General features: G+C 36.4%; 1 protein-coding gene across 2 annotated transcripts in view; it reads right to left on the bottom strand.

The window, feature by feature from the left end:
• Positions 1 to 23,617, bottom strand: part of LOC150104283 (sphingomyelin synthase-related protein 1-like) — a 195,494-nt gene that overhangs the window by 60,039 nt on the left and 111,838 nt on the right. For both annotated transcript variants that reach the window (XM_090396887.1, XM_090396886.1), the window contains exon 3: positions 11,680 to 11,916. In XM_090396887.1, the coding sequence (XP_090253013.1) occupies positions 11,680 to 11,805 (126 nt within the window). In that variant the 5' untranslated portion in view covers positions 11,806 to 11,916. The remainder of the gene's footprint in view (positions 1 to 11,679; positions 11,917 to 23,617) is intronic.

Genomic DNA, 23,617 nt, shown 5'->3' with positions numbered 1-23,617 from the left:
TGTAACTTATGAAAAATTTAAACAAGCAACATTAAATAATAATCTCTCTCTCGTGTGTTAATACTGTACTCTTGATCACTTGGGACATTGTTAGTGCACAAGTACTTCAATACCTTATTTTTTAAACTTGCACTGGGATTTGCAGAATATTGCAACTGTTTAAACCCAGTCAACCAACCAAAAGATACATTAAAATTCCCATCTAAATTTAATTAAATCAGCTAATGCCTTTTTTGTTCCTGTATAGAGAGTAGATGAGGCCGTTTTAGCCCTATCTAACTTTTGGAGACTACCAGTGGAGATTGAGTAGTTCAATCTCCACTGGTAGCCAATCAGAGATTGCGGGACCAAGGCTACCATCACTAATTAACCAGTACTCGGTGAAGAAGGTGGGTAGCAAGTGCTGCTATCTCATGGTCCCTGACACAATATTTTTAATGTCAGAAAATAGTGCGAGTTCGATGGATGATTTTCTTGAGTTTACGGGACGAAAAACCCGTTTCCGTAAGAAAAAACCTGCTTGCCTGTGCCAGAGATAGACTAACCCAGGAACCAGTCAAGGAAAGGCTTAGAAAAATATTCCTCTAGTCAGTGACTAGATTCAAGTCTTCCGTCGTGCGGTAAAGGACCATAGAGTGCAAACACCATTTCTACTGAAAGCTACACAGGCCATCTAAATTTAATATGCTGAAAAGTATTTTATTTAAAAAAAAAAGTGCACTTAGTGTTCAAACAAAACTTACTGCTCAGAAATTTAGTGAACTCTCAGTTAACTATGAAACCACTGTTTTATTCAATTCTTCAGAAGCCAATGATTCAGAATATTTTCTACTGAGACACGCATCTCCACTACCAGAAATGGTAGCAAATGCAACTGTGTTTCAATTCTACCATAAACAATTAGCTCGCTGACAATGTCTCTCTCTCTCTCTCTGTCATCAAGGATAATTTCAATCTCTTTCCATGTTTATTAATAATTTTGAAATTTTGTCCCTGTAAGGACAACTATTATTTGATTCAATGTGACAATTTTATTATAAAAAAAATCAAATATACAAGAGACATTGATTAAAAAAAAATTACTATATCTACACTGAGTTGGCTTTGCATTAGGAACACTCCCCTCGATTTACATATCTGGCACAATAATGAAGTACTACGTGACACGTACATCACATGCGGCTACTATAAATGGGCACACCTATCCTCTGTATATAATCTGCAAACGTTTGCCAATAATGGGGAAACATGGCTATGTAAGCAAATTTGTACCACGGGCAGATAGCTGGAGACCGGAGGGCAAGTGTGAGTATTTTAGAAACGGTTGTTGGTTGCTCCTATACTACTGTATTGGGGGTATACAAGGACCAGATTAACCATGAACAGACATCCAGAAGAAGGGCTCACATTGGTCAGCCATGCATGGTTGATCCTAGAGGCGAGCATTGGGTGCCACGACTGGTATCTCAGCAAATGACGTGTAACAGTCACACAGCTCACTCACCAGTACAACAGTGGAGGCAGTTCAACCCATTTCCACATACACAATGTGCCACACACCTTGCTTTGCCTGGGGTTTCACAGCCAGAGACTAACATCATGGGTACCCTTGTATGGGCTAAGGAATGTTCATAATGCACCCTTGATAGATGGTAGAAGGTTGTCTGGAGTGATAAGTCCTGTTTCCTGCTGCATCATACTGATGGCTGGGTTCATATTTGGCATAAACAGCATGAAACCCTATCTGATGGCCTGAGGTGCTTTTTCCTGGCATGTCCTAAGTCATAGAAATACTGAATGGTGAACATTATAGGGACCTGTTAGCTGACCATCTCCATCCATATCAACAGGAGGCCTACCTTAACCTAAGCGCCATCTTTCCAACAGGACAACTCACCTTGTCATTGGGCTTGTACAATACTGAGTGGTTTGAGGAACACAACAACAAATTTGTCACATTGTCTTAGCCTCCAAACTCCCATGACTGTAACCATTTGAATATGTATGGGATATGTAGAATGGAGCATGAGAACTGCTGATCCTCCTCCACAGAACAAGTGTGAACTGATAGAGTTGCTGCAGTGGACATTGGTCAAGTTAAGCACAGAGGATGTTCAACACCTTGTGGAATCTGTTACTAGGCATTTGTGAGACATGACTGCACAGAGATGTAGACCAACGCATTATTAGGTGGGTATTCCTAATGCAATGCTAACTCAGTGTATACTTGATAGTAAATTAATTCAGACACACTAATTATATAAATTATTTTCAATTATGCAGCACCATAACTGAATGCTCATGGGCTTAACTTCAATGAGCCTCATTAGCAGCAGTGTGTGCAATTTTCATGATTATACAGCACATACATTATCTAATATTTACTAACTTCAAGATTATTTTATTATCAACACTTAAGTTAGTTCACCCACTGGAAAATCATGTTTACCGTGTATTTATAACAATAAACATCTTCTGATAATTATGAATATCAAGAATTACACGGTGTCCTAAAATTCACGCAAGAAGTAATTTTGATAGAAAACACAGGTTTTTAATTAAAAATTGTAATTTCTTATTAATTCATAAAGTATACAGTATAGGATTATGCATGGAATAGCATATTGGGTAAATGGCCTCCACGGCTTTGCTGGCACATACGCACTCTTTTGTTGAAATTTTCCATGACTGTTTTGCATAAATGTGGCTGAATTTCGTTGACACAGCACTCAATTTCCTCCTTCAAGGCATGGGTGGTCGTGGGCTTCTTGGTATAAACCTTAGACTTCAAAAAACCCCAAAGAAAAAAGTCCAATGCCGTTAAGTCACATGATCTGGGCGGCCAATTCTGATCACCAAAACGGGAAATTACACGACCAGGAAATGACTCATGCAGTAATTGAATTGTTTCTTGGGCTGTATGGCATGTGACACTGTCTTGTTGAAACCACATGTCATCCACATCCATATCTTGCAATTTAGGCACAAAAAACTGGATTATCATGTCTTATTGCCTTACCAGCTGCATTTTTGAAGAAGAATGGACCGATGATGCCTCCATCCCAAAATCTGCACCAAAATCTACATGATACATTGTGGATGCATTTTTTTCTCAACAATCACTCGTGGATTTTCTGAACCCCAAATGCGACAATTTTGTCGATTAACGAAGCCATCAAGATGAAAATGAGCCTCATCGCTGAAGATGATTTGGTTCGAAAAATAAGCATCCACTTGTCGTTGTTCCATAATCCGTGAAAATGCACTGTTCTTTTGTGTAGCGCTCCATTTTTAATAACCCTGAACTGTCAGCTGTCATGCTGTCTTTTTTTTCTTGTTGGCAACACTTTACCACACAAATGGCGCTAAATTTAAATCTTGCGTGAATTTTGGGACACCCTGTTGATGCAACACTTGAAGAATCAAATTAGAGACTGGGGGTTGGTGGGATAATTACATGTATTAGTTGAATGTAAGAACATGCATAAGTCATAAGAATACGCGTAATTTCCCCCTCTCCCAAGGATAAATCATTAAAGCATTCAACCTCAAAAAATGCTGATTTCTCTAACTTGATTTTTTTTTTTATAAATGGATTAATTGTTGTCACAAAAAAACAATAGAAGGAACATGAGATTAGGAAAAGTTGTTATAGTTTGCCCACCGTTTGTAGATCTCTCCTTGGCATTTTGCCAAGAATAGTCGATTCATGCTGAAGGGGGAGAAAGAAATGAAGGATGTATGAATTGGTCGCCAACATACAAAATCACGTGCTTTCTTGTCTGTCGCTGTACTGGTACTAGTTTGATTTTTGTTGTCGCTTTTTTGCATTATTTTTTTATTATCAATTTGTATGATGGATCCAGTACAGTCAACAAGCTCTGTTGTTAAACGTTTCAGTAGCTCTTGCAAAAGAATATTGAATAATTGAAAGAGTGCTGACATTCTGCGAAAAAGAATGGTCTCCTTGTTCCCCTTTCTCAAGTCATAAAACGTGAAAGTGCAATTGCAGGTGTATCGGGATCGACTGTTAAAAGAATTTGTAGGAAATCAAAAGGTGAAGGTAAGCCAAAATTTAAATCTCCTAAAAAAAAAAAAAAACGCCAGAGTAAAGAAAAACATCGAAACCGTAGCTTTGAATGATTTTGATGTAGATGTTATAAGAAGAACTATTCACGAATTTTACGTAGTCGAGAAAAGAGTGCCAACTGTTCCGAAATTGATTCCTGTGCTTAAAGAAAAAATTAATTTTCCTTGGAAAAGAGAAACTTTAAGGAAAATACTTTATGAAATTGGATTTTGTTTTAAAAAGTCCCAGAATAAAAGGAAACTTATCATGGAGTGAAGTGATATTGTTTTATCTAGAACGCAGTATTTGAGAGCAATAAGACGTTTCAGGGAGGAGAAAAGACCGATTGTGTATCTAGATGAAACTTGGATTGATAGTAATTTAACTTATGGAAAATGTTGGCAGTCTAAAGAAGAACGTGGAGTGCTACAAACCGGAAATGACTCGTGGCACATAATTTTGTGTGCGGGTGGAGAAATGGGTTTCTTACCGAATTCAAACTTACTATACAAAGCCAATCACCATAAGCAAATGAATTCTACGATCTTCGAAAAGTGAGCAGAAGAAAAACTGATTCCAAACCTTCCTAAAAATGCTGTTGTTATAATTGATAACATTTCATATCACTCTATTCGATTAAAGAAAGTTCCAAATTGGTCTAATAAGAAGCAAGTTCTTATGGATTGGCTCTCTGCAAATAACATTTCTCATTCCCCAGATATGCGAAAAATTGAATTGCTTAATTTGGTCAAAAGAAACTCACCCACAACTAACTATTTAAATTCGACATGATGCTCAAAGAGCATGGATTTCTAGCTTTGAGGCTACCCTACCACAATATCATTGCGATATTAATGCTATTGAGTAAGTTTGGGCAGAAGTGAAACATTTCATTCGCCATCGCAACGTAACTGGGGATATTGACATGTCGAAACTTTTTAAGCTTTCAGAACAGGTGATTGACAGTATTACTTTCATGTCACCTCATTGGAAAATATGTATTGGGACAGAGACGGAATTATGCAAACCTTTGGTGATCAGTTTAAGTGAAAGTGATGGCGATTCGGACACCGATTCAGATGAATCAGAAGTTTAAAAGGATTTCATAATGGTATTTTCTTCCAACCTTTTTTTGCATGGGTTTGTTAAAAGAGTCACAAAAAGTCAAATAATTAATTGGTTTAGGACATTAAAGTGTCTCAGTTCTCTCAACTGTAAGTTTAGAATATCTAAGTTCATTTGAAAAAATTTCTGTTTTTCTGTATAATTATTTTTATTTTATAGAAAACTTTCATAAATTTAAAATTTTTGTTTTATGCTACACCTTTTTTAATTTTGTTAATACTCTACGTACATTTTTCCAACTGTTATACAAGCAAAATAGTTACACTTTAAAAATTACAATATTCGTAAAAGAAAAGCTAAATTTTCCGACCTGTAATAATAAACAAACACATCCCAGAAGACAGATTGATTACCCTATTATCGGAATGGATTCTCCTTTTTTCTGACATGCACAGAAGTGTTGAGGGACCTCTAATCGGTGGGCGAACTATAGTCATAACAGAAATAAGAAGTTCACACTTAATTGCACATCTAACCTACATACTATACGAAGAAAACATCTATAGTGTCATACTTCGAGAAAAAGTTCTTATGTTTTGAAGAAAATCTTGTAAGAAATATTATCTATAAACCTGATGAAGACAAGACTCAGAGACACTAACTACATAGATGATTTTTAAGTGAATTTATTCACTTACATGGAACTCTTCACAGGAAACAAGGAATATTCTAATGGCTACTGGAACACAATAAGAAAAATGAAGGACAAACAATGTTTGCAAAACAAGTTCTGAATTTTCCATAGTTAATATATTCTTAATGATTTTTATTGTGCTGTATCATATATTAAGATGGTGAAATTTGGTGTATAATTATTTACTAATTATTTATACAATAAATTTACCATCTTTATTCTGAAATAAGAGCAGTACTTTTATTTTAATGAAGCAGCGGTGATAATGCTGTGCACCATTACAGAATCACTATAAATAACATGATGCAATTCATCTATTGAATGGATATAACAGATGATTCATCAGAAAATTCCTACGTGACAACAAGTGGAACAGACTATTAAAGACAGATTATAAATTCTTGCTAACACATTCATGCTAGGCAGTGCCTGCACACGCCTAAACTGCCGACAGGAATTAGCTTTAGGTTATGTGTGCTGCTTCCACATTGGGCAGTTGCATTTTCACAAATACTAATATGGCAACTTTCTCAGTAGAATTTTATTTGCAAAATTAGCATTCGAAATGCCGTAATGCTACCAATTATATATTTGGTTTAATCCTTTATCCAAGTGTAAGCAAACAAAGTTTGCGCCTGAAGTATTTTCAGGACTGGGGCAACTCTTGGCAAACATGGTAAAAGTTTTCATCATTTGCCTTAGTATCCCATAACGCCAGTTGCGACCTTTATTGAGGTCTCATCAGTGGGAGCCAGACCCAGAGGTGGTGATACTAAGGTGGAAATAATGGAGAAGTCATATTTCCATATGCCAGTGGCCAAAAGGTGTCACACCTTATTATTAAAATTTCATTCAAAACCATTCCAAGCTCATTAATTTTGATAATTTTTCAATGAACACTTATTCACTTTCCGTGAAACACCAGTGTTCTGCAGAACATAGTTTGGGAAACACTGATCTAGATGATGTCTTTGAGACATTACAAGACATCGAAGTTGCAACTTTATTCCTTCACTAAAAGAACTTCTTTAAAACACAATTCTCTTAGCACAGCCTTCTGTCTTTTATACTGTTGAGTGCTACCATATAATCCCTTTGCAAGTGATTCGAAAATATGTGTACCTAGTTTCTACTCGAAATCATCAGTTATACTGCCAATTTACTATCACAGCTGTATACAAAATTTTTACATCCGGTATTTTAGAAAAGAATCACAAGATGATGCACAGTCATACACTCAAGTAAAGCTTCAGAGCAAAGTACAACAGATCCACACTATTAATCAAGTGATAGAAAAAGTAAATGAATATTAATGCATTTTTAAAAATTATGGAAAAACTACCGTGTTTGAATAAAAACTTTAGTTTAATATAACTAAAATCTACATTTGACGTTTCGACCTTTATGTCAAGGTCATCTTCTGGAGCATACAACTATACACAGAAAACAAGCTACACTACAATCAAACGGTTTGTTAAAGATACTGACCAACCGCTGAAACAATTGTTGGCCTGACCTCTGATGAAAAAAATAAAAATTATACATCAAACGCTAGAGTCCTATTATTAGTGTTATCTGTTGGTTGTAGAAATACATTGGGCATAACAACCAGTATTTATCTATATACATATATTAACATCATGATTATACTTGTATATTCCAGTCAGTTGGTCTGGAATGGTTTCTAATACTAGCTGAAGATCGGCTAGAGTCCTGACTTATGCTGGATCTTATATTTTAGGTAGACCGAATGTGTGCCATCCAGATCTTTGGAATTTTCATGCCATCTTTTGTTGTTGATATTAGGGTGGTTTATCAGGATTTTGCAGGCTTCCTTAAATTTCCTTTCATACCAGGTTTTTGTGTGGTGTAAAGAGCGGGTACTTTTCCAGTTGATTTGGTGTAAGGTGTTGAGCGTGTGGTCTGAGAGGCTTGCTTCACCATAATGGTTATATTTAATGTGTCCTTTCTTGTGTATGGGGATTGTCCGTCCTGTTTCACCAATGTAAGGGAAGTTACAGGTGCAGCGGATGCAATAGACTCCAGGATGTGCTAATGGGAGGAGAGGATCCTTAGAGGAGTTGAATATGGTTTTAAGTTTAGTGGGTGGTTTAAAGGTGGCATTGAGGTTACAATGTTGTAGGATTCTGTTGATTTTTTCTGATAACCCTTTAATGTATGGGATGGCTATGGTTTTACTGTAATCTAGATTCATTTTTGTTGTTATTTTATGGAGTATTTTATTAATAGTATTTTTGTTATAGCCATTATTTATGAATGTGTCGCTGATGATTTTTAGTTCTTGTTTCAGGGCTTGCTGGTTAGAGCAAATTGTTGTAGCTCTGTTTTTAAGGGTGTTAATGACTCCATATTTTTGTGGTGGGTGGTGGTATGAATTAGCATGTATGTATTGGCCAGTGTGTGTCGGTTTTCGGTAGACCGTGAAGGACAGACTGCCTGAAGGAAGACGTGTGACTAGTGTGTCTAGGAAGCGAATTTTGATTTTCGATTTCGATGGTGAATTGTATGCGTTCGTGTTGTTTGTTCAAGTGGCTAAGGAATGTGTTAAGCGTTTGTAGTCCGTGCGGCCAGATCGCGAACACGATGTCAACGTATCTAAGCCAGACGGTCGGTCTTAGCGTGGCAGAATCAAGAGCCCTTTGCTCAAAGGTTTCCATGTAGGAGTTAGTGATTGGGGGTGATAATGGTGAGCCCATGGCTGTATCTTCTTTCTGTAGGTAAAATTTGTTTTGCCACACGAAGTAACCGGACTGTAGCACGTGGGCAAAGAGGACCGTAATGTCGGGCAGAAATTTGTTCTGTAGTAGGAGAATTGTGTCATTGAATTGTGTAAATGAATATTAACTCTTCCTGCATATTCAGCATTTGTAGATTTTAAGAAAACCTTTGATTCTTTATGTTAGAAGCATGAAACAATGGGTCATCACAGCAAAACATATCAGATTATTAGAAACTATATACTGCAACTCAACAGGTAACAGAAAGTTAGAACATCAAGCAAAGGCACCAAAAGAAGAGCAAGGCAAGATGCGATATCCCCCAAACTGTTTCTTCTTGCAGAAATCTTCACTACATGCTATTCTTGCTGAACTAATAAATTTTTTTCCTCAGAGACCTAGTCTCCAGAATTTTTAAAAGTGTTTTAAGAATATATCATGGGAAAACTATGACACTAACATCGATGGAAAAAATGCAAATCGTTCACATTTTGCAAATGGCATTGCTCTGTTAATAAAAAAATAAAGAAGCTTAGAAAATGGTAAATGACCTTGAGAGGGAAAGCATAAAAAAAGAGTTGAAATCTATCATAAGTTATAACAAAATTTAAGACAAATTCATATCCAAATGAATTAAATTAAAAGCTAACCCAAATGAAACTGTGAATTAATGAAAAGCAAGATATAGAAATAAATAGAAGAATCGCACCAGGAAATGAATAATTTTAGTTAAATAGAGATTATCTATTAGCCAGATCTACTAACAGTTGTACTGATCATTCTTCTCTCCAAGGTTTTTAAGGCCACTTGCAACCTGTCCTTCTTGGTTTGTAGTCAGTGCTCATGTCTTGCTTCCATCAGTTCACAAACAGTGGAAAGCTATTTAATCTTCTTCTTCTACAGCTTCTCCCACTTAAGTGGGGTCACTGTTTGTTATGAGTCTCCTCCACACCTTCCTGTCTTGGGCTCTCACCACATCCAAGTTCTTCATCTTCAAGTCCTCTTCTACCAGCTCCCTCCATCTCTTCTTTGGCCATCCATGCTTCCGCCTTCCTTGCACATCCATCTGCATGACCCTTCTTCCCACATATTCGTCCTCCCTCCTCATCACATGACCAAACCATCTCAACCTTGCCTCCTGTATTTTTGCTCCTAAGTTCATAACTTTCACTGTTCCCCTGACATAGTCATTTCTCAGATGATCCTTTCTGGTCACACCGCACATCCACCTAAGCATTCTCATCTCTGCTACTTCCATCCTACTGATGTTATTTTTCCTCAGGGCCACAGTTTCTATAGTATATGTCATAGCTGGCCTCACTACTGTCCTATAAATTTTGCCTTTCAGATTGATCGGCACCCTCTTATTGCATAACACTCCAGCCATCTCCCACCAGTTCCTCCAACCTGCTTATATCCTGCATCCCACTTCCTTCTCAGCTCCTCCATCTTCTTCCACTGTTGAACCTAAGTATTTAAAGTCTCTCACCTTCCTGATGACATTTCCTTCCAGCTCCAGATCTGTCTCCTGGCCGCCACCCACTGCACAACACATATACTCTGTCTTACTTCTGCTCAGTCTCATACCTCTCTCTTCTTCCAGTACTTTTCTCCATCTTTCCAGTTTAGTTTCCGCTTCTTCTCTTGAATCTACACACAGCAAGATGTCATCTGCATACAACATTGTCCAAGGTGCATCTTCTCTCACCTCCTATGTTACCACCTCCATCACAATATTAAACAGAAATGGACTTAATGCTGACCCTTGATGCAAGCCAACTGTTACTTGAAAACTTTCTGTCTGTCCCAAACAGGTCTGAACACTTGTCTTCACATTTCTGTACATTTCCCACACCAACCTGACATATTTCTCCGGCACCTTCTTCTCCCTCAGACACCTCCAGACTTCTTGTCTTGGCGCTCTATCGTATGCTTTCTCCAGATCAATAAATACCAGATGTAGCTCCCTTTGTTTCTCTCGATATTTTTCCATCATCTGTCGTAACCCAAAGATAGCATCTGTTGTTGATCTACCAGGCATGAAGCCACTTCTTCATGAACTTCGTTCATTTAATATATGGGTTAATAGTGGTTGAGACAGTTGTAGGTATCTGCCTGCGATGAGTCTTTGGAATCCTGGGAGGTGTCAGGAATAATAATAATAATAATAATAATAATATATACATTATTCCAGTGTTTGTGAACTGATGGAAGCGAGACATGAGCATCGACTAAAAACCAAGAAGAGTTGCCAGTGGCCTAAGAAACCTTGGAGAGAAGAATGATCAGTACAATAAAAATGTGGCTAAGGATGAGAGAAAATGTGGTGAAAGAAAATGTGGCTACGAATTAGATGAATGGAGTTAAAAATATTGTGAAGTAGTGGAGTACCATGTTGGCAGTTTAACAAATGAAATGCAAACAAAATTCTGCAATATTGAGAAGTAGTGGAGTGCCATGTTGGCAGTTTTACAAATGAAATGCAAACAAAATTCTGCAATATTGAGAAGTAGTGGAGTGCCATGTTGGCAGTTTTACAAATGAAATGCAAACAAAATTCAGCCCAGAGTGGATACTAAGAGAAGGAAAGGTTACAAAGAACAAGAGATGGATGATTTTCAAATGTATGACATAAGATGGCAGACAGATAAGGACAGAGAGAACTAGAAATTTATGTGGGAGGTCTATATCGAGCAGTGGATGGAAAGAGACTGAATAAGAAGCACAATGTGCTGTTTAGGAAATACAAAAGCAATGAGAATGTTCAAAAGGACAGCACCTCAGATGGCAAATGAAACCGGAGTCGAAAAAAAAATTTTTTCCCCTTCAAAAAAATAAGAAAATTGATTTCTGTAGACACGGAAATTGAAGATTATCAGAACATATCAGGAATTTAATGATGATGACTATTCAAGAAAGATTTGAGTTAAACATCATTAGAATGAAATGAAATGAAATCAATAATAATAACACTGAATATAATGGAATCTTGGACTATCTGATATGCATGGAACAATGTATATATTAAAGAAAGAAATGATTATATATATAGTGAAAATAATACATATAAAAACTTCATATATATATATATATATATATATCAATACAAAAACCTGATTGACTCGTTCATCTGGGGTGTCATCATCACTTCCATCGCTTGGAAAGGAATTAATATCTGAAGAATCATAATGATAATTATTTTGCCTCCTCCTTAATCTTGGTATGTGGTGATTATTCATGACATGGAAAGCAGAACCATCAACAGTTGTTCCTATGTAATTCAACAAACTTGGGTTTCTAGCCTGAAGATGATGAATGGCTATTATTAATCTCTTTATGTCTCCAAGTACCTGAAACAGAATGTTGGATTTGTTTCTTTTTTTTTTTTTTTTGTTTAATGATCAAATTATGCCATTAACATATAGGAAATTATGCTTATTATAATAATAGCATCAAGGACATGTTCAGAATTATCCAACAAAACATAAACTTGCAAGAAAAACAACTTTTTCTTTTTCACTTATGAATTACTTATCAGTTGCATAACACAATACAAACCATACGTTAAATTAAACTACAAGCAAACTTCAAACCGGTTGTAATTTATGGTATTATATGGAATATATGGGATGTTATAGCGCAATTGGACATCAGCACCTCCAAAGTACAAATGGAAGAACCATTGCACCATTCGATTGGAAAAGGCCTAAGTTCGATTCTTGTCAAGATGGGAGGAATCTTTATATGTTTTTTTTTCAACTGAAGGCGAATAGTTGATCTCATATGGAGGCAGCAGAGTTTTTTCTCCTGGAAACTTGGGTTTTTCATCCAACATACAGACAAATCAGCCTTCAGAACACATGCAATTTATAGACAAAAAATACTAGTGGTGGTGAGCCGTAGATGGTGTTAGTGTAATTGGTGAATTAAGTGGTGGAGATGGAGATTTGTAGAGTAGATACTCTCCCTCAATGAGTCTTTGGACACCTTGGAGGTGTCACGAAATAATAATAATAATTTGTAGCAATACGTATTCTATATTTATGTTGTTAAATCACTGGTGAGAACTACAAGTGAGACATGAAGATGGATAAGGAATATGATTCGATGTGAAACAAAAAACATAGGTTTGTACTGTCTCAACTCTTATTCACAATCATTTATGTTGGTTTCTACATGAAGGAAAATGAAATTAAACCTGGCATTAAAATCAACTCTTATTTTATGCAGATGATATTATACTCCTGAACAAATCCAGTGCAAATCTTCAGAATTAGCCAGCCTGGCTAGCTGAGTGGTTAGCATATCCACTCTCCAGCTAAAAGGCTGCAGGTTCGAATCCTGCCGTTGGCAAAGATGTTTCTGATTGTCTGTGAAAATACTAATGGGGATGATAAACGGTAGATGGCGGTGGTGTAGTTGTGATATGTTATAGTAGATAGATGCAGAGTTGTAGAGTAGGTGCCTTACCTCAATGAGTCTTTGGACTTCTGTAATATACGGTATCACGTAATAATAATTCTCAAACTTCACTGATATACACCCTCTATCCAAAAAGAAACCGAACTTTTTGAAAACAGAAGAAACTAATGGCGCCCCTTGTTGTATCTTTTTGTTATCAAAAGCAGCAACCTTCATTAGTGCTGTGTCAACTGTTTATGACATTTGTTTCATCAGCAGCAGAGTTATAGTGCCAAGAGTGACTGTGTTTTGACAAACGGTTGGAAAATGAGTTTCAAACAGAGAGCTGCGATTGACTTTTGTGTTAAACTTGGTAAAAGTTTTACCGAAACACATCACATGATTCAAAAAGCATACAGTAATGAATGCTTATCCCGTACTCAAGTTCACCAGTGGTTTAAGAGACTTCAAAGTGGTCGTGAGATGCTTGAGAACGACGAAAAGCCGGGCCGTCCAAAAACTGGACTGAGCGAAGTTAACATCCAAAAAGTGTGTGACTTCATCAAAGAAAACATGAAATCATCTATGAGATTGATTGAAGATGAATTGGGGATTCCAAAATCAACTGTGCACAACAACGTTTTGACTGAGAGTTTGGGCCTTCGTAAATTGAATTTGCGATTTGTTCTCCACAAGCTAACAGACGACCAAAAAATGGATCTAATTGAACACTGCAAGGACCTTATTAAAACCGCTTGTAAGGACTCAAACTTCCTTGAAACAATCGTTACTGGTGACGAAACATGCCGTTTTGAGTATGAGCCCGAAACAAAAGCACCAGAGTGCTGAGACCACCAGAAGAGGGGCATCAGAAAAAAAGTCGCTTGGAGAAGTCAAAAGTAAAGACAATGCTGATTTGTTTTTACAATTCCAAGGGCATTATCCACAAAGAATTTGTTCTGTCTGGCCAAACGGTGAGTTTTATCTCGAAGTTTTGAAGCGATTGATAGCGAGAATTCATCACGTACGGCATGAATATTGTGACGACCGACTGTTCGTCAAAACACACTTTCACTCTTGGCACTATAACTCGGCTTCTAATGAAATAAATTTCATAAACAGTTGAAACAACACTAATGAAGGTTGCAGCTTTCAACAACAAAGAAATACAACAGGTGGCGCCACTAGTTTCTTCTATTTTCGAAAAGTTCGGTTTCTTTTTGGACAGAGGGTGTAATAACATTGGTAAGAAAATTAGCAATAAAAAGACAAATTTATGAAAATCGGCAGAAACATGGGAAAATACTAACTGCATTCTCAGGAAAGAACATATAGAACAAGCAAAATATTTCAGGTTATTTAGGCATAATTTTTTAGTGAGGACAGGAAGTTAAACATAGAAATAGTGAATAAGCAAAGCTCCTATTGATGGGGAACCATTTAACTAAATTTGTATGGAATAAGAGAGAAATTAGCCAAAAAACTGAATTAGTTCAAACCATTTTAACTTATCTGAAAAAAAATTAAAAGAGTGACAAGATGGTATGGTAGAATCACACTGAAAAAGAAGACACTAGAAAACACTTGGACATTGTTAACATTCATGAATGAGTGAATGTGAACAAAGCTAATCTAAGTGTTATTGTCATTTAAATGGAATGGAAGAAGATAGGTTAGCAAACAGAAGTTTTAATGCTAGGATGGCAAGAAAAAAGACCCCAAGGAAGAGCAAGGTCTAGATGGATTAAAGCAATCATAAATACCTTAAGAAGACCAAAATATATGCTCTGCCAATATTCATATCTGGACAAAAACTAATCTCAAGAAAAATGGTTTAAAGGAAGTTAATAATTATATAAACTTAACCATGCAGTATTATCAGAGTAAACTGCAACATCTTTTGAAGGTACAAATCAGGTATGATGGATCTGAAAATTGGTCTTCCGAGGCACTTCTTACTGTATCAATTTACCTAGATCTTGGTCCTCCATGATCATTTTCCTGCTATACTAGCAAACAAAAAAAAAAAACACTTGGTTTGCTAACCTTTACTTTCCTATTCTGTTTCAGTGACCAAACCATTTGAGATCAGCTTCTGCTATAAAACATACCAGAATACTATTAAAGTCAAGTTATTTCCTAATATCCTTGTTGTTAATGGGGTATTGTCATTGATGTTGCATGTTCATCCCATGATCTTTTTTCAGAACTGTCATGTCTGTGACCTCCAGTTTTTAATCATATGCTTTGTTTCCGGCCAGCTCTCAGATCCATAAGTTATAACTGGTTTGAACACTTTTTTATACAGCTGGTTTACTATTTGTGACTAATTTTTCTCTTTAACAACAGAAATTTATTCAGTCAACTTCCTACCATACCAACTTTACTAATTCTATTTATTTTGATATTTAATTTGACATCTTCGTAAAAATTTCACAGCCTAAATAGTTAAAATGTTTTACTTCTACAGGATTTCTATTCATGATTGAAGTTTTCAGTGTTTCTGCCTATTTTTACTATCTTTGTCCTTTTATTGCTGATTTTCACACCAAATTAATTACAGCAATTATTCAATTTAGTCAGGGAATCCTACAGGCTTCTACTGGATTTATTTAGGAGTACATCATCTGCATAAGGTAAAGAGCCGAGACTAACATTTCCAATCAAGTTTAATATGACTTTTCTTCATAATGTGATCCACATAATTGATGAAAACAATGTGCACCTTTGACATCTGAGTTAACTTCAAACCATCTTGTATCTCCTTCAATTCTAACTGCTGACTTGCACCTCAAATGTAGATGATATATTGCTCAATGGTGGTGGTGGTTTTCCCTTTCAGTCATTTCTGATCCTAGGTGACTTTGTAGGCATTGCCCACAAAGTGTTCCTGATGAGATTTTTAAAGGTGGTTCACCACTGCTTTCCCCAAACCGGCAATTTTATCTGGGCTCGTGACCAGCATATGGCTGGGGCAAATTCATGACTGCAATCCATGTGTGTTCACAAAGCCGGTTTGCATGTTCTGGGAGATGAAAAACCCGAGTTTCAGGGTGAAAAAATCCCCTACCTCTGTATGAGACTGGCTAACTCACTTTTTGTAGAAAAAGACCAGATAAAGGTTCCTCACATCATTGATGGGAACGAACCCAGTCTTTCCAACCAAAGGGCTTTATTTATACTGACTGAGTTACAGAGGCTCATACTGCTCAATATAATACTGCATTTACACCATACAATAATAGCATAATGAACAGCTTTTCTCTTGGTTGGCAAGTATCCAGCTTGTTCTTCTTCAAGCTACTCTTCCATATGAGCAGCACAAAGTGCAAGCAAGAAGAGTGACTAGTTTGGTAAGAAAGGTCAAATCAGATTATGAGAGAAAAATTAGTTAAGCAAACCAGAGCAAACTCAAAATAGTGTTTTTCGTTATGTAACAAGGAAAAGGAAAAATGACAATGATAGGATGACTTTAACATGTTGACTGCCAACTACGGGATAATTCATAGTAGGCAATCTGGCCGAAAGGGCAGACTACGAGTTATCTCGTAGTTGCTGGACTTGCCTTTTTCATGCAGTTGCGAGTATATTCATAGTATATAAGTGTAACTAAGGATAGTTGGCTTCTGGGAAGAGAACAAAAAATCAAGGCTGGCATACACGAACAGGAAATTTAATTACACAGTGCAAATCAAATACAAAGTAATAGAACAATTTTATTTTTTGTGATATTTTTTAAAACAACCTTCCACACAAAGTGCTGGCTTCTCTTTGCAGGCTGTACAATAATAACAAGTTTCTCGTCATTTTTTAGCTTGGGTACAAATTCGACATGGCTTTGTTGGATGCATTTTTTTTTCGGTAGGTGGGGATACTCTCTAAATAATGAACTTCTTCCGATCTAACTTTCTTTGAAACTGGTAGAATCTCTTTTCGAATCAATGCCTCGATGAATGCTTCTCTAAATTTTATAAGTTTTATGTTAGAAAACTTTATGAACTTTATGTAACTTTTTTCGTTATGTAACAAGGAAAAGGAAAAAGGACAATGGTAGAATGACTTTAACATGTTGACTGCCAACTACGAGATAATTCGTAGTAGGTGTTCTTTAGTAACTTTATGAAAAAATTTGAACACATTGTGTATACATATATTTCTATAATATGTAATTCTATAATTGAGTCAGTGGTCTTTTCTTATTCATATTGTGGGATTATAAATATATAATATAATAATAATTAGAAAACAAAATACTGAAGAAAGAAGTAAATGTAACATACTTGACTAAGTTTGATTCACTATTGATGAATTTATACACATATTGCTAACTCTGCTTTAGTGAAACAACAAATCGAAGCATGTCTGAGTATGAATTAACTCGTAGTTGGCTCCAGCGAAGAACTTTCTGTTACATATGCCAACTATGAGATAACGCACGAGACTTTTTTTTTTTTCCCAAAGAAAGCACATTCTGTATGTTTTTTGGTGATTACTATGCATTATAATTAGGGTTTTGAATAATATGATATGATTAAATCAAATTGGCTTCTGAGACCCGAATTCTGAAAATTGCCATGGCATTCAACGTGTTAAACAAAGCACATGGTACGAAGGTGATGAATGAAACAGTTGAGTTGCTGATTGATCATTTTGCAAAGGTGTATCAATCATCCAGGTGGAGATTTTGCAGTTGCTGATGTGAAAGATATGCATATCAAAATTGAGATAGATGAGGAGTAGGTATTCAGCATATTAAAAAAATATGAATGTGAACACAGCAGGGGGGACTGGATGGCATGTCAGCCCATGTACTACAGGAATGTGTAAGAAAACTGGCATTGCCTCTGATGAAGTTGTTCAATCTAAGTCTCAGCTCTGGCAGGATTACAGAGGAGTGGAAAGAGGGTAAGGTAGTTCCATTACTTAAAGGTGGCTACAAGACAGAGGTAGCAACTACAGACCAATTAATACATAAGGGATGATTGTTAAAGTGCTGTAAAAAATGGTTAATGTTAAATCCAACAGTGACTGGATAGGGACGTGATACTCTATGGTAAGCACCACAGCTTTGTAAAGATTGGGTCCTGTCTTAGTAATTTATTCACATTTTACAATAAAATGATAGCAGAAATAGATAAAGGAAATGGCTACACCATGCTAAACTATCACAAAAGTTAGAGCAAATGGGAATGGATATGAAGCTAGTAGCATGAATAGGGGGTGACTGACAAACAGACACTAGAGAGTAGTATATGGTGGAGTGAAATCTTGGAGAATGAGGGTGACTAGTGTAGTACCTCAGGGTTCTGTACTAGGGCCACTATTCTTTAATTTTTATATCAATGATATAGGGAAAGATTTACAAGGAGATATTCAGTTGTTTGCTGTTGATACAAAGCTGGGAAGAGCAATAGTTGATGTAGATATCCTGCAGAATGATTTAAACAGATTGGCATTGTGGGCAAAGGATAATGACTATCAATTTAATGTTGCAAAATGTAAGATTATGCACTTTGGATTGAAAAGGTTGTATATGGTGTATCATACTGATGGTACTGAATTGCAAGACACTGATTTGGCTAGGGATTTGGGGATAACATAGGACAGAGATTTGAAGTTCAGAGGACATATTGCAAAAGTTGGAAAAAAAAAAAGACTCAAAGGATTGCTTGGATGCTGAAAAACATAGTAACAAGGAAGGATATGGAGGTTATCCCTCTTTACAAGGCTATGATTTGGGCACCTTGACTACAGTTAATTTGGTCGCCTGGGTTTCTTGGGGACAAGGAGGTGTTAGAGAAGATTCAGAGATGAGTGACTAAGCTGCTAGTGACAAGTTTGTGGAATACTCCCTATGAGGACAGGCTGAAGGTTTGTGAGTTACAAAGTTTAGTTGATAAGCAAAAAAGAGTGGACATGATAGAAACTTAAAGGGATTTATAAAATTGATGCACAGAAATTGATGGAAGAAAATTTTAAATATATGACAGTCAGGGAACTATGAGCCATTAGTGAAAGCTGTGTAAGAGTGTAGTTAGTAGGAGTTTGCAGACCAGATTTTTTTGCATATACCAGGAGAATGCTACTTGCTCAAATGTGCTATGCCAACTGTGAAGGTTGATGGAAGTTGCATCATGGGCTTGGAATGCTTTTCATGATTTTTTGGGCAGGACTCTAGTTCCAGTGATGGGGAATCTTAATGCTGCAGCCTATAATGCCATTATAGACAATTCTGTAGCTCCCAACTTTATGAAAACAGTTCAGTGAAGGTCTTTTCTTCACAGCAATATGGCAATACCTTCATCCACAAAGCGAGGTTTGTGCAGGAATAATTTGATGAGATGAGTGTTTCCTCTCTAGACCAGTCATCTGTCTCGTCTAAAGGGAGACCTTATCTCACGAATACTTCGGGGATGAACTGAAACAACAACTGCAAGCCATTCTGATAGGCACATATCATTGACCTGCCTCAGCAATGCTCTTCTGGTAGAATGGATAGAAATTACCAAACAACATACCACAATCTAATGTAAAGCCTTCCCAGAATACTGAAGGCTGTTATAGCAGCAAAAGGTGGACCAACTTCTTATTAAAGCCATTCATATTAGAGTGAGACTTAAGATGTGAGCAGGCATCCAGATATTTCTGATCATATAGTGTACTATTTATAATACACTATATGATCCGTATAGACTTTTTGAAGATAAATGATAAAATTCTTTCAAAAATCTTCCAGCAACTTGTTTAAGCTATGTTTACAAATAACTTGGCTTTCTTACATTTTGGTCTGTTTTCTCTAAAGACACATGCTGATTTACTTGTGAAGAATAATCAATATGAATTCTTCTTTGCCAAAATTGCCTCCTGCACTTTAATTCACCCTGTGTTTTCTGACACTTCTATCCTTACAGACAACTTTACTACATGCTTTCTTGACTGAATCAGTTTTCTCTGAATTTTCCTTTCAATCTCTTCATGCTCTAAGATTTAGTTCTATTATTATTCATACAATACTCCTTCACTTTTCAATTATACAGTCATCCCTCGACTTACGTCCATTCGAGTTACGTCCTTTCGAAGATACATCCGTGATCCCATAACAGAATAAATAACATACTTTCGAACAAGATGCAAGTGAGTGTAAAGTAAAAATGTTTTTATTTAGCAGCAATGCATCATGCAACGGGACATTCAGCAGTAACCTCCCTCGGCAGTTGGCACTTGGCTTCAATAGTTCCTCTGTTGATTTTGTGTTTGAAAAATATGTTATTTGTGTATTTATCGGTAAATATTTTGCGATATTTTGTACAATATGGTCCTGACACAGCCAATTAAAAAATCTAATAAAGAATCACAGAAAAAGAGGCGACCAATTGATCTTAAAACAAAGTTGCAAGTTCAACGATGGTGATGAAGCTAAGACAAGGTCCTATCAGTGATTGGAAAAGCTACTTCCATCATGCATAGAGGACCTGAAACAAAAGTGCATGCCTCTTAGCACTATGACCATAACCACTAAGGCACTAAGTCTCTTCAACATGTTGAAGGAGAAAGCAGGATCCGATTACGACTACGAATTCAATGCTACTTCCGGTTGGTTAATGAGATTCGAGTGGCATTTTGCACTGCATAATATGAAAATATATGGTGAATCTGCAAGGTTCCCGATGAGAAGGCTGCCAAGGAGTTTGTGGAGAAATTGGATAAAATTATTACTGACAAAAATTATTGGCCACAGCAAATATCTAATATGGATGAGACCTCCTTGTTTCGGAAAAAAAATGCTCCAGCGGACAATTCATCCACAAAAAGCTAAAATTTATGCCTGGTTTCAAAGCTCTTAAAGATCGTATTACGATTCTATTAGGGGGTAATGTGGCTCAATATAAACTGAAACCATTTGTGATATGGCATAGTGAGAATCCACAAGCCTTCAAGAACATTAAGAAGCATACTCTTCCAGTTCATTAGCGGAGAGATAAGAAGTCATGGATCATCAAAAATTGTCTGTGGATGCTTTATCAACTATTATGCGACTGAAATTCAAAGCTGTTGTGTGAAAGAAAATGTAGAATTTAAAATTTTATTAATTCTGGATAATGCTCCAGGTCATCCGTCTTATATCGATGATCTTCACCAAGTTCAATGTCATGTTTCTCCTTCCAAACACTACTTCATTGATCCCACCGATCGATCAGGGAGTTCTAGTAGTGTTTAAGGTTTATTATCTATGGAGAACTTTTTCATAAGCCATTTCTGCTAATGAAGGAAATAACTAGACTCTCATGCAATTCTGGAAAGCATTCAATATTTATCATGCTATTAAAAATATTGCTGTAGTTTGGGACAAAGTGATCTCTCAGTGTATGAGTGGCATATGGAAAAAGACATTAAAAAGGCTCGTGCAGATTTTTGGAAGTTTTGAAAAAAAAAAAAAAATGAAGACCTTTGTAAATTGAGTGAAGAAATAGTGGGCCTAGCAAACATCCCAAATCTCGAAGTGAACAGTTCAACTCATAGGAAGTGCCCCTGAAGAGTTGACCAATGAAGAATTCGTCGAACTGGAGGAACAACGTGTTGCAGAAGAAGAACAAGAAAAGGAAGAGGAAAAAGAGAAATATAAGGAGGGGTAGTTAAACAATTCACAATGAAGCATCTTGCAAAAATGTTCTCTGCAGTTAGTGACGTTCTCAAAATGGTTGAAAACATGGACCCCAATGTTGAATGCTACTTATTAGTAGAAAGGAAAGTATAGGATGCGTTTGCGTGCTGTAAACAAATTTATGATGAAAAGAAGAGGAGGAATAAGCAAAGCACATCAGACATTTTCATCAAAAACACAAAGGTTATATTACACTAAAAGAGGATGATTTGGGTGATTATTCTCCTGTTTTATAGTGGCAGTAATGCACAGTACAGTTTTATAATAAGGTTTAAAAATTAAAATGACAGTATACATATTACTGTTAAGTAATATGTATACTGTCATTAGCCATACTAACCCCGATAACTCTGTTGATTTAATATAGCGACTTACGTCTGAACAGACTTGCGTCCCAAATTATGGAACAGAACCTGACGTAAGTCGAGGGATGACTATATTCGTATATTTGGGTCTACAGTTCACCTCTGAGAGCTGCTTCGTTTTGCTTCTTCATAAAATTCACATTGAAAAGCAAATAAAATTTGCTTTTCAACATGATATACTTATTTTTATCCCAATTCACACTAAATGGTAATCATTTCTTATTTCAATTTCCCTGAATACTCTTGTTTTAATCATTCTGGAGGTATCGCTAACAACATAAATCAGCAAGACAATTTATTTCTTGCCTATTCTCTCCACATGAATTTAGGCACATCTTTATAAAGTTGTGACATGTTGGTAATGACTATTCCTTATTCTGAAAAGAAATTTTTACATCCTGAATGAAGAACCTTTAAAAGGAAACAATTCATTCAGGATTTAACAAGTGAGAAAAATCAGCTGAGAGAAAAAACTTGCACTCGAGCAGAAGAAATAAAGTACTAAATAGAATTACCTGCTTTTAGTAGAACTGTAATACTTGTAAAGAACTTTGTGTACAAACTAATGATTCCATGTAAAAGAAATATTAGGTTAAATTTGTGTCCTATTAAGTTATCTCAAATAACATAAGTCGGCAGATAGGTAATGAGTAACCGTACAAAGGTCGTGTCTGAAATGCACGTATTGGTCGTAAAGCCGGAGGCTACAGCATACACGGAAAATAACGTAAGCGCGCTTTCCTCGAAGACAGCACCTAACAGCAACAGGGAGAGAAAGGATCATCTTAAGAGCATTAAAACTAAGGGTCGTGCGGAAAAAAAAGAATATCGCAAAAACAGGGCGCTAGAACATTGAATATAAGGCAATGCGCGCCATATTGCAAGTCTTTTTGTTCCGGATTTCATCTCGAGGATTCTTGACTGGTGGTTGGAGAAAGGACGAGCCAAGGTTCTATGATGTCAGACAGCAGGCTGTTTTCCTGATTATGCTGAACAAGATTCCACGTGGAGCTGTACGCGAGTCATAAGCCTATGCAGAAATCGTGACGGTTGCTGGATGTCCCATTGGAAAAGAGTGGAGATAGCCCTCAGTTGCAGAAGAAAATATTTTGATTCCAGCAGCAGTAGAAAGGACGACGTAGCCAAAAGCCAAGATCTGAGATAGCCAATTGAAGGATGACCAGAACAACACGTGGTAGTTAATAGACCTACGGAAAGAACTGAGTAATGTAGAGATCTTTGTTATGTGTTACGGAAATCATAGAAGATTGAAATTTATGTTTGATTAAGTAATGTGGACAATGCTTTAGAGAACTTGGATAAAATTTCGTATTTGAGACAGCAAATTCTGTTGGACAAGGAATTGTCAGGAACGAATCTAATTGTATGTGACTGAAGTAATAAGTGCATTTTGTTTAGTAGATAACTTTAACTGAGAAAGCAACAGGTTGTATAGTATGTACTCTATGAATAGCATGCATGAGAGAATCTTAATTTTGTGTAATATTGTCATTGCTTTCTATTGTTCTGTGTGATTAACAATTTGATCTGTCTAGGTGAATTTGATTAATTTAGAATTGTTTAATTATCTTAGCATGAGATTTAACTTAGCGAGAGATTTAG

Source organism: Typopeltis vanoorti, chromosome 8, assembly GCF_054136105.1.
Source record: "Typopeltis vanoorti isolate ZY-2024b chromosome 8, IOZ_Tvanoo_1.0, whole genome shotgun sequence".
Taxonomy (NCBI): Eukaryota; Metazoa; Arthropoda; class Arachnida; order Uropygi; family Thelyphonidae; genus Typopeltis; species Typopeltis vanoorti.
Note: the sequence above shows the minus strand (reverse complement) of the source record. Positions and strands in the feature narration are given on the sequence as shown.